Raw genomic sequence first — 12,607 nt, 5'->3', positions numbered from 1 at the left:
TTTTCTTGTCTTATGACCTATATTATTATTTTTTTATACCAAAATTTACGTACTGAATCCAATAGGAATGTAACCATTTGAATTCCAAATGTAATTTAATTATGAAGTGATTGTAAGATTACCTCGGGTGAAGAATAACTTATTCCGCACCCTGAGTGATGAATAGCGTGTACAATATGTAGTATCGTAAAATACCAGCAAACAAAAAAATATTAAATGGAAAAAACAAAATTAAAGAAAAATAAAAAATAAAACCAAAACCCCCTCAAATATTATAGTACCGGTTGGTGTTACCAACCGGTACTAAAGGGCTCCCCGCCCCGGCGCTAGCTCGTGCCACGTGGGTGCACTTTAGTGCCGGTTCGTGCCTAACCGGTGCTAATGGGGACCTTTAGTCTCCACTCTTTAGTGCCGGTTGCGGAACCGGCAGTAAAGGCCCTTACGAACCGGTGATACATCTCGGTTTTGCACTAGTGTTTGAGCATCCCTTCAATTTTTTTCCAAGATTCGCCACGGGTTAAAGTATACGCGGCTACCAAACGATCGGCCGCGCGTGTCCAAGATCACGACCATGCATGGACGAAATCACTGTTTTAACCTTTTAGGCAAAAATTAGCAGGATTTGACCCTGCTTCGCAAGTATTTTCTCATCTGACCTTTTTCGATCAGGCCAACGTGCCTGGCGTTTCGTTTGCACTGGAGACGTCACTGTCTCTGGCGTTTGGCCTCTGCGCCACATCCTTTGTTGGCTGGCTGACGTGGCTCTGCCAAACGCCAAGGTGGCTGGCGTTTGCATGGCTAGACCAAACGCCATGATGTTTGGCGTTCACTAGTAGTCACGATCTTATGTTTCCTCAGCTTCGGTTTCTAATTAAACTGGAGCTCCACTTCCTCCCTGCAGATAGAAAGCAAAATAGTGCTCGTACGATTTTCTTGTTGCACACTACTTTATTTGTGCCCTGAAGCTCCCGGCGAAAACTTTACTAGTTTCTTCAGATAAACAAGACATCAATTTAAGTTAAGTGGTTCATTTAGGGCATCTTCAAGACGGACCCTTAAACCTCTTGCAACCGTCCGGACCGCGCTGTTCAGATCGCAAAAGCCATCCAATACGGTCCGCAAGGCGGTCCGGGTGCGATTTCTCCCGCAAACCAGAGACAAACGTATGAGAGGTTTGCGGGAGTCCGGGCCGATCCCACGCCCGCTTTTGACTGCCGTGGCCCACCAAAAACCCGTCACCCCGCCTCACCCGTGCTTTCCTTCTGATGCATGCGTCGCTTACCGCGCCGCATTCATGCTGGCCCAGAGCACGCAAAGACCATCATCGATGCCGCGATGTGACCGGAGGGAGAGAGGGCGGCGCTGACCGACGCGACCTCTCGGCAACCGTCGCTTCAATGCGGACGCTGGTTCCCAAGAAACCAACTCCGACAGCGCAATGACGACGTAGGAGTACGCCGAGCAGGAGCAGCGCCCTGGTCCAAGTACGCGGACTCGGACGTCCCACCGCTACACATCGTGGCGGACCCGGACCTGTATGCCTGGGTCCTGGACCGCTTCGTCACGCGCCGGAAACGGTCAAACACTGTCTCCACCGCCTCAACATTGAGATGGTCGGGTACGGCGAGGAATGCTCCCTCGCCACATGGACGCCGCCTCATCTAACGGCCGCCGTCCTCTCCCCCAGCCCACGTCGTTGGTGGCTGCGGCCGCACTGCGCGCGGCGCCGGAAGAAGCAGAGAGGATCATATGCGAGCGACTGGCGGCTGCCGGGAAGCCCTGTCACTTAGCTGCCACCTTCTGCTGCCCGAAGCCCAACGACGACTTCGACTCTGACGCCGGATCAGGCACCGATGACGCATCCTCCACTACTCTCGGTGGTCGTGGCGGTGGCGACGGCTCCTTGTGTCGCGGGCCATCATATTGGCCGAGGACAGTGCAGTGAGGCCGGCGGCGCGACACGAGCGGCGCAATGCGGCGTGCCACTCCGTGTTCGCCAAGTCCGTGAGCGTCAGGCGGCGGCCGGGCAAGGCTGACGTGGACCCGCGCCTTTCCGCTGCTGGAAGAACTACTTCGGACGATGACGATGACGGCATTGACGACGCCGATGGTGCGGCTTGGCAAGGTGGCCATGCGTATGAGGTCACCATCTTCTATAAGTTAGCCTCCTATTTTTTTAGAAGGTTTTAGTTAAACGAATGAAATATCGTGTCTTTTATTTAAATTATGTCCAAAGTTTGTTCCTTGTGTTTGATAAATTCGTGTGTTTTTTATATTTGTTTTTAAATGAATGCCAACACGGTTGGATGGCCGGCTCTCGCGTCACTGGCCGTAGACTGGTCTCCATCGGTCGACGCAGGATGTCCAATTTAAAAGCCAGCGTTTGGAGATGCACTTAAGCATGTACGAATGCAGCTTCGCAGGTTCCCGGCGCATAGACATATGCTCGAAATGAAGTGTTTTTTCTTCTTTTTTTTGTGGCGCGTGACCTTGAGCTTTCGTAGGAGCCGATGCAGATACTGTCAGCTCGTATGGTTACTGCCGCAGATGCCCTTGTCTGCTCGTGGTCACCAAAGCTCCTGGTTAAATTTTAAAACGAAATATATATTTGGTTGCACCCATCACCCATACTCGTCATATCTTGCTGCTCCTGAATGCAAATGCCAAAGTTACTGGCGTTTAGTTTAGCCATGCAAACGCCAGCCACCTTGGCGTTTGGCGGAGCCACGTCAGCCAGCCACAAGGATGTGGCGGAGAGGCCAAACGCCAAAGTTACGGCGCCACCCAAACGCCAGGCACGTTGGCGTGACCAAAAAAGGTCAAACTGCGAAATACTTATGAAGTAGGGTCAAATCGTGTTAATCTTTGCTTAAAAGGTTAAAACAGAAATTTTGTCCACCATGCATATTATGCATGAAGTAGCACAACATCTGTTGTAGGAGTATGATTGTATCGCACACGCAAGCGTCGCGCTATAATACGTGGCGCCGTAGTCGATTGAAATTCTCCAACTGACAGAAAGCATCAGTACAGCATCCACCCTGGGGGAGAAGGAGATCGATGGAGGATCTGTACAGCATCCACCCGGGGATCTCGCGCCGAGGCGAGGGCGGCGCGGCCTGCAGCGTGGCGTCAGGGATCGCCGGTGATGCCAGCTCTCCTCCCCCTCCTCCGTCACCGGCGGATCTGACGGAGCTGATGAAGGCGCAGATCGCCGGGCACCGCCGCTACCCCTCCCTCCTCTCCGCCTACATCGAATGCCGCAAGGTCCGTCCGTGTCCAAATACATTTTACATGCTGCAGTAGTCCATAAGTAGCTCGAGCTAGCTAGTTCACTCACTCATCATCCAAGAATTAATTGCCACGTTGATTCTTGATTTGTCAGGTCGGAGCGCCGCCGGAGGTAGCCTCGCTGCTGGAGGAGATTGGCCGGCCAGAGAGGCGCGGCGGAGGCGCCGCCGCCGCAGGGGAGATCGGCCTCGACCCCGAGCTCGACGAGTTCATGGTAGGTACAACAAGTTCACGGCAGCTCGCTCCCCTAATCCTCGCGCGCTAGCTCTTGCTGGTTATTACATGTGGAGATGACGATGCAGGAGGCGTACTGCCGGCTTCTGTCGCGGTACAAGGAGGAGCTGTCCCGGCCGTTGGACGAAGCCGCTTCCTTCCTCACCACCATCCGCTCGCAGTTCACGAAGCTCTGCGGCGGCGGAGCCACCGCCACCTCGCCGCACTCCGGTATAAAATCCGCATGCATATTATGCATGCATGCATTGCATCTCATGCCTTGATTTTCTCCGGCTAGCCGCGTCCTCTGCAGCCTTGGATTCGGTTGCGTGAAAGTGTTTGATGCTTTGTGTGTGAATGTGGCTTTGATGAGTGTTCTTGATAGGTTAAATCGTGTCCATGCCAATGGGGCGCAGGCGTGTCAGACGACGGGACATCGTGTAGGGTTTTGTCCAAGGTTCCATCGTCCTTGTAGCTCAGCCTACCTATGCATGCTTCTCTCTCCATATCTCTCTCCAGATCCTTTTCACTCTCTCTCTAGAGGCTAGTGAGGTACTAGGAGTAGCTGCTACCCTACTACTTGTAGACTTTGCAGGCTGGGCCGGTGATGGAACTTGAGAGAGAGCTAGGCTGGGAAAGAAAGAATCTTGCTCTTGCATGCTGGTTAATCACTGGTTCCCAATGGCGAAGCCTTTTTTTATTGTTGCTGTGGGGGCAAGTGTGAATCTTCTTGTTGATCATTCACCGAAACTTTATTTTGTTTCGTCGTGCTTGATATGATAGCTTGGTTGAATTACTTCTGGTAAGTAAATATAGTATTGTTTGTTCGTTTTTGTTTGACATAGAGATGAAAATTAACAAAGTTTCATCTAACTCCTACACTACTTGATTAATTAAAAAAAAAAGAAAAAACCTACAAATCTCCGGGTAAAATCCAACGGTATAGAGGTTAAATGAAACATATTTATTTCTCATCTAGTTGAGAGCTAGACACACGCTTGTTTGTTTCTGTTTGACAGCCTCAGGGATAATTTTTTTAGCCAAATCTCATTTGAAGATAATGGGCTCAAGATTTTTTCAGACGTGCGTTATAGACTTACAAGTTACTAAGGGCATTTCCAACGCCGTCCATCAAAAGATGAACACCCCAAACGTTCAAGGACATGTCCGGACGCCTCCGTGGACAATGGATAGGGGGAGGCCATCCAACCCTATACACCAAATGTCCGCCCTTGTTCTTTTTTCCCTATATTCAGAGCACATAAAATAATTAAAGATAAATAGCATCCTTTGTCAACAATTATATTGTGCAAATATTCTGATGCAACAATAATTCAAATATAAATATATCAATTCAAACATGAAGTCTTTCAATAAAATAGTTCAAATTTGTATTCAACTTATTCGGATGTATTTTTGACTTCTCCCCTCGAATAGTCCACAAATGCTCAACTAGATAATTCTGAAACTGCTCATGAGTTGCTCAATGCCGAATTTGTTGATGCATTTGGATAAATTCTCTGCTTTGGAAGTTCGATAGAAATACACCATTGCCGAATCCATCGTGTTTGCTTCAAAGTAAACAACAAAAACATCCATAAATTTGGCTATGGCATTTGGTCGAACACTTGCCAGGCGTGATGTTCGCCATGGAAGGCAACGTGCAGGGGCGGAGGGTACCTGGGCGGCGGCCAGACCAAGGGTGGAAGGGAGGCATAGGCAAGTCGGGGCTGGAGCCCGGCTAGAGCGACAGAGGTACGGCAAGGTCTGGGCGGCGGAGTAGGTGGTACGGCGGCAACGTCTGTACGCAAATACACCACAAGGGCGGAGGGACGGAGTGAGAAAAGTAGGGTCCGAGCTGGGTTTTTGTGTGGGCGGTGTCCGAGTCCGACGTGGCGGCTGTCCAGACATCCGCAAACCATCCCCAGCTTTGCTTCCGATTTGCGGGAATTCAGATGTGCGGACCGGTCTGCGGACGTTTGCTGCACGACGTTGGATGGCACAAAGTGTTTGGACCGCGCGGTCTGGATATTTAGGGGCGTTTTGATGGACGGAGTTGGAGATGCCCTAAGTAGGAGATGTATCTTGTAATTGCAGTTTCAATCGTAGGATTTTATCTTAATTTCTTGTTTACGAACTTAACTGGTTAACTATTAACAAGGCTATGGTGTTGTTTTAGCCTGGAGCAATTGTTTCTTAAGCCATTCTACATCCACAAATCTATCAATATTTCCAGAGATTCTCATAAAAATACATATTTTAGCAAAACAATTTGTAAGAAAACACATTTTACATAGCATATCAGAAACCCAAGGTTTTAGCGTTTGTGGTGGTGTTGAAAAACTAGGCCCACTAGCTATCCAATGCTTAATGTGCTTGTTAGCATTGTATTATGTGGAAAGTTGTTTTCTACAGAATATAAATGCTAACAAGCTGGCAAAGCTATATCTAAGAAGGTGCAAGTTATGTCAAATCCGTGCTTAAAAGTATGGTTTTGTGCACTTGTTTTGTCACAGATATCATAGTTATGCGAAATATACGTTCTCAAAAGTGTGGCCTTGATTTGCAATGTTGGCAAAAAGAAAAGGGGTTTGTATGAATTACTCATCTTTCCATCATGAACATGTGAGTTTGGAGTAGTGAAAACACACAAGGTTTTCGGAACTTCAGATGTTCAATAAATTTAGAAGGAAATTTTGTCATCGTGATGGCTGGGACATATTAAACATGTTATTGGTCTTATATATATGTATCAAACAATTGTTCTTGTGTCCAAAACAGTTACGGTTTTGTTTTTTCCACCTTCTAATAGTATTTGGCACCCAAGTAGAAATGTACTGGGTACCAGTGGCGGAGCTTCAACGGGATTTGACAGGTGTCTAAATGAACCTTAAGCGGAGTTGGGGAAGGGGGGGTAATCTGGTGTATCATGTCAAATTTGACCCAAATAGTTTTAGATATGAGGTGTTAATATAAAGAAATACTTTTCCTGGGGGGCATGGCCCTCACTAAGCTCTGCCACTGCTGGGTACTACAAAGGAGCATGAAACATGATCATCATGTATGTAGTGAAATTTCCTAGTTTTCTATCAAATTTACCAGTTTTAACTATCTGCCATTAAAGAGATAATTTTAACAAAAACTGTGGCAAGTTAGTCTGCATGCATGTTAAATCACTAACTCCATAGTCCATACAAGTTGTGCTTCGTGATGTGTAGCCTATCTACCTAGTTAATATATGGATATAAAGGACACACAATGACTTGTTGAAGCTTATGATAAGACTGAGTTAATGATGCCATATGAAACTGGTGTGACAATGCTCAAGTAGAAATACTATATATATCTTTGTTTGTTTGGTCTAGGTAGGTCACATGTATGAGCTATGACTAAATAGCTGACTATGTTCACAATAGTTCAAACTAGTATGGTAAGTGCTCACACGATAGTCCTGAAGAATGCATAGCAGTATGTATAGTTTGCTTGGATTCAAGAAAGCCATTAATGTGCCTATTCTGATTTTATTCAAGAACGGCGGGTTGTGCCTAATTTTGTGCACCCAACGTGTGATTCTAATTATGGTTTCAGCCCCCATATATTTTGACTTTGCTAATTGAGCTGGTCATCTTTTAGTGTCTACTCAATGTGTCCCCTCCCTCAATTCTGGTGTGAGAAACAATGGTAGAATGATCTGCTAAGCATGTGATCATTTCAAAATGTCACATTGCACCACATAGTACACAGTTATTTATGATAGTACTCCCTCTGTAAAGAAATATAAGAGCGTTTAGACGTTTAGATTGATCTAAACGCTCTTATATTCCTTTACAGAGGGAGTACTTCAATTTCAACAAAGGTGCTCATAGGGGTAGGGTGTGCGTGTGTGTGTGTGTTCATTGGGGTGAGTATGCGTGTGTGTATGTGGACATCTATGTCTGTACTCTATTTCTCAAAAAAAAAATAGGCCTCTGGTTAGTCCGGTAGGTACTTCAATGAAGATGCCCTATTGTTAGAATTTTGAAATATGCACAACTCAAATGCTAAAATGAAGCAGGTGCACGGTAATATTGTCTAGCTAGATCATTTACATCCAAATATTCTTTTTTATTACATGACCTGCCAATGTGCTTATGAGAATTGGATTCTTTCATTCTTTTTACAGCTAAAAAATTTAAGTGTTGGAATCTCAGATAGCCATATAGGTATTGTCACCTACGTAAATTCAATTCGGCTCTTGGGAGCACATGCTCCCCCACGCTAAAAATGTTTTTTCCAAATGTCAAAAATATCTGAAAACTTTTATAGGGGGAAAGCTTAACCATTTCGACCCGTGCAAAAAGAAGTCAAACACCAAATGTTACATTTAATTATTTTTTCACTGACAAAGCATTGCTAACCTGTTTCGCATGAAAATTCTGAAGCACGCTTGCTACACTAACATGAACATCTATAAGAAAATCAGAATTTTTAATTTTATTTACTAGTTGTTTTTAATTTACTGTACATCCAGGAGCATATGCTCTCCAGAGCCAAAACGGAAACCCAGTTCGGCTCCTGGGCTCATCTGCTCCATTTTTATGTCGCCGCTAGATTTTCTTTATTATTACACCCTAGAGCGTCAACCTCATGTTCATTAACATCAACTAACCCCAATGTGGTTTGTATGAGCCAGCAGCTATGTGTCAAATTAAACAAAGCTGTAGTTCCGAGTGCTCCTAATTGGACACTGAGCTCTCTCTCTCTTTCGTAAACCGCTTCTTAAGGTCGAAGATGTTAAAAATCAAATAAGCCTAGATAATGCACAAAATGCCTCTTATTTTTTTGTCTTTGCAAATTCTTGAAGTCTCAACTGATGACCAAACAGGCACTACAAATTCCAATCCTAACCATAGTTGCATCCATAATTAGATAGGTTGAAGTTGTTTTTTCTGATGCCTTGGTTGGTTCGAAAAAAGGTTAAATTTTTTTCTGAACTTAAGCTTCAGAAGCTACGACTTGTATTAATGAAACTCAACTCACAATACAAAAGAGCCATTTGCTTACATAGCACTTGATTGCAGTACATGAAGAGTTTCCTACCGAGACAGCAGCTGGAGGAATAGCTCCACAAAACGCCGGTCACAGTGAAAGAATGCTTATATAGTCTCTGTTTCCCCAAGCACAAACTGAACTAATCAGTTTGGCCCTAGCTGTGAACCAATGTTCATTCATGTAGGGTTTGATAGATAAAAGTGGCCTGCTTTTCATCCCATTTTCTTAGACTCGCTGGGTTTTCGGACCGATACTTGCTACTACAGATCTATTAACCAATCGATAATCAGGTTTCATTCATTGCAGTGCTCTTTTAGAAGTATATTTCTAGATATACTGCATAGCAGATTCTCATGGAGAAACTTCCAGTTCTGAAGTTCATTCGATCGTCTTTCCTTGAGACATTTTCCAGAAGATTTTCTGTCTGCAGCTTCCCATAATGTTGTTTGTTAAGTATCCAACGGTGCCTTTGGGTTCTGAAAGTGCTTCTGTGTAGTTTCTGTGCAACCAACTGATTATCTGCACTTGTCTGCTTATCGATGTTGTCCTGTTCTAGTTGTGTTTCTGAAGAAGCTCCGGTTTTTCAGTCTAAACGTGCTGTATTACTGCCATGCAACCTGATCCTGACGCCACACATCATTTTGTTTAAATGCATATCTGATTTGGGGTGTCTCCATGATGCAAGATGAAATGGTGGAGTCATCGGAGGACGAGCCATACTCAGGGGACACCGGTGCATCCGACGCCGGCATGCAAGAGCAGAGCTCCCGGTTGGCCGACCGCGAGCTCAGGGAGATGCTGCTCAACAAGTACAGCGGCTGCCTCAGCCACCTCCGGACCGAGTTCCTGAAGAAGAGGAAGAAAGGGAAGCTCCCCAAGGATGCGCGGCTTGCTCTCGTGGACTGGTGGAACACACACTACCGCTGGCCTTACCCCACGGTACATGCCGCGCCTCGCGCCTTTCTTTCGGCAATGAAAATCTCCCATCCCTGCAGCATCAAACCTTGATCGACGATCATCATTCATGGATAGATACTGTGATGTTTGCAGGAAGAGGATAAGGTGAGGCTCGCCGCCATGACTGGCCTCGACCCGAGGCAGATCAACAACTGGTTCGTCAACCAGAGGAAGCGGCACTGGAAGCCGTCCGAGGACATGCGGTTCGCGCTCATGGAGGGCGTTACCGGAGGAGGAGGGGGGTCCTCTTACGACACGACACTCTGCTTCGGCACGGACAGCATGAGATAGTTGCTCATTTCCCGCGGGCATGAAGCTCTTTTGCACACGGTGGTTGTGTGACTAGCAAGGAAGAGGTACATCAAACGATGAGTACCCCCATGATCATTTTCTCAATTATTGTGTATGTAGTACATGGGCGCCGTAAGGGAAAACTTTTCTGAAACCACTACTACAGGGTGACCTGTAAAATCTTTTCTGAAGCTACTAGAGTACTATAATCAGATTGTCTGTATCCCCAGGGATTGCCAGTGAAGAATCACACTGGATAGGGAGGAATCAAAGGCAATATGAATAAGTGTCAGCTTCTTTTTTTCCATCTTTGAAAGTATAAACATAAATCATATGTCGCTGTCTTTGCTGTGGCAAATTTTGCTATGGGGAAAAAATTGAAGAGATTGGGTTCCTGTGGCGGCTCAGGATATATACCAGCTGATTTTTAAGACTGGAGATGTCGTTATTTGCTTTACCTCCATTATTGTTGCTACAGTTCTTCATGTCGATCATTAGCCGGAACTAAATTTGGGTTTGGCCCAGCTGAAATTCGGCCTGAACAGCAGAAGTACCCAGTTTAGAGCCCATAGGAAAGTAAGGATATTTTTCTTTAGGGAAGGCATCATGGCTTCAACCTTCAAACAACAGTTACACAAGTTAAGCTGTAATGGGATTTCATCGACCAACAATGAACCAAACCTACTAATTCATGAGCCACCTCGTTCGTGTCTCTTGTGGCACTGGTTGAATTCTACCCCAAAAAAGCCTTAATTGGCATTTCCATAAGAAAATAGAAATTCCGATAAAAAAATTGAAGTAGGATACTCCTAAAATGAAATGAAAGGAAATCAAGGTACCTTTTTTCCCCCTGAAAAAGCAATTTTCTTGCAGATCCACATTGCAAGAAATCAATTTACAACTTTTTTGGGGGTAATATCAATTTACAACTGAATGGCAAGCCCGACACACTACGAAAAGTCTTCTTTTCTACACTGCCACCACTCAATAGAACGGAATTTGATGCGCTCCACCACTCCACCATCGGCTGCAAAATCTGATTTTAGGTTGGCTGGGGACAATCATATATGTACCATTTGGCTTCAACGCGGGAAAAGAAAGAGGAGCGTCAACTGTGTCAAAAACCAAGATCACTAATGACGCCAGAAAAACACCAAGGAAGAAGAAACCCTCTTACACGATCTATAAAATATTTCACCGTCACCAACAAGAGCAAAGGGTCAATGAAGGAATGAGTAATCTAGTGTAAAAATTCAATCAATCAAATCCAAAAATCACTAGCTCCATGACTTTGCTGGAGATAGCATTCCTGGACGAGGATGGAACCAAGAGAGCCATATTTCAGCTATTTTTTTTAAATAATACATTTTTTTATTAAATTACAGAAATATTACGCTGAAAAAAGAATTTTCAAAAATAATACACCGTCGGCCCGCTGCAGGCCGACTGAGCCCAGTCAGCCCACAGCAGGCCGACTGGTGGCCCATCAGCTTGCTGCTGGCCGATTGGGCTGTCGGCCACCAGATCAAGCCCAGTCGGTCTGCAGTTGGCCGACAGGGTCCAGTCGGCCTGCAGTGGGCCGACTAGGCTCAGTTGGCCTGCTGTGGGCCGACTGGTGCATGCCACCATTTTTTTTCCGAATGATCGCTGGTTTTTTTTTGTAAAACTTTGACGTATTCCGCACAACCCTTTCCCGCCACCCATTTCCCGTCACCCATTTCCCGCCACCCATTTCCCGCCACCCGTTTCCCGCCACCCGTTTCCCGCCATACCGCAGTCGTTCTTTCCCGCCATTTTCTCCTGTCTACCTATAAAACCCCCTTCAGACAGAGGTGGATAAGCATTGCAGTGTAGTGTAGTTGAGATGTCCCATTATCCTTTCGATCGTAGTTTTCACCCTGGGATGAGCAGGACTCTTCTGAGGCTAACTACCGATTTCAGGATGGATAATAGGATAGTTCCATGGGACGAACTCACCGGTAGTGACACCATAATGAATGAGTTGGCTCACCAATTACGTAGGTCTGGGTGGCCTGAAGGGACCTATGAGGAGGTACGTAAAGAACTTCTTAGGTTGCATGACAGGTGAAAGAAGGTAGTGGTGCCGAAGAGTGAAACTTTCAGAAGGATTGCAGCAAATAATCCATGTTTATGGACTGAGGAGAGCGAGGACGAAGATGATATCTTCATGCCGCCGCTTCCGGGTTCTGCATCGTCGAAGGGCAAGAGTTCTTCATCATCGAAGGGCAAGGTTTCTGCATCGTCGAAGGGCAAGAGTTCTTCATCGTCGAAGGGCAAGAGTTCTGCATCGATCGAGGATGACGATGATGACTTCATGTAGTTTTTATGCTGTATGTTGTGAGTTCAGTTACGTGCCATTTAATTTAGATGTAGTTCTATCTAGTTGTTTGTAATGTCTCGTTGTATGAATATTATGTTCTATCTAAGTATGATCTTGTAGTTCCGATAACAGAGTACTAAAATAGAGTAGGCATATGTCTCGTACATAAGTACATAGTCATTTTTCTCATACATAGAATAGACATAAGTCTCACACAGAAATAGATGGTAATGTCTCTACTCATAGATAGGAGCGTCAATGACGACGTCTGGCCTGGCGGGGAGGCGTCACATATAACTCGGTTTCCTGTAGCAATGCAACTCAACAACCCTTTTCCATTCCCATTCGCTCAGCATTTCTTGAATCTTGCCATTATCAGTTATGTCAATCAATTTTCTTTCCCCAGGGCCATCTGACTGCTTCCTGCTGAAGTAGTACACAAAATCGTCTTCCTTCAACCCTTGCTTCAACATGAATTTAGTC

The 12,607-nt window shown here is 45.6% G+C and overlaps 1 protein-coding gene across 1 annotated transcript; it reads left to right on the top strand.

The window, feature by feature from the left end:
* The first annotated feature begins 2,955 nt into the window (after positions 1–2,955).
* LOC123180293 (homeobox protein knotted-1-like 10) lies at positions 2,956–10,214 on the top strand. Its single transcript, XM_044592290.1, has 5 exons — positions 2,956–3,267; positions 3,386–3,505; positions 3,594–3,735; positions 9,221–9,474; positions 9,586–10,214. The coding sequence occupies exons 1-5, from the start codon at positions 3,061–3,063 to the stop codon at positions 9,781–9,783; spliced, it is 921 nt and encodes a 306-aa protein (XP_044448225.1). The 5' UTR covers positions 2,956–3,060; the 3' UTR covers positions 9,784–10,214.
* The last annotated feature ends 2,393 nt before the right edge of the window (positions 10,215–12,607 follow it).

This window comes from Triticum aestivum, chromosome 1D (assembly GCF_018294505.1).
Source record: "Triticum aestivum cultivar Chinese Spring chromosome 1D, IWGSC CS RefSeq v2.1, whole genome shotgun sequence".
NCBI lineage: Eukaryota > Viridiplantae > Streptophyta > Magnoliopsida > Poales > Poaceae > Triticum > Triticum aestivum.
The sequence above is the reverse complement of the archived record's forward strand: the minus strand, read 5'-3'. Positions and strand labels throughout refer to the sequence as shown.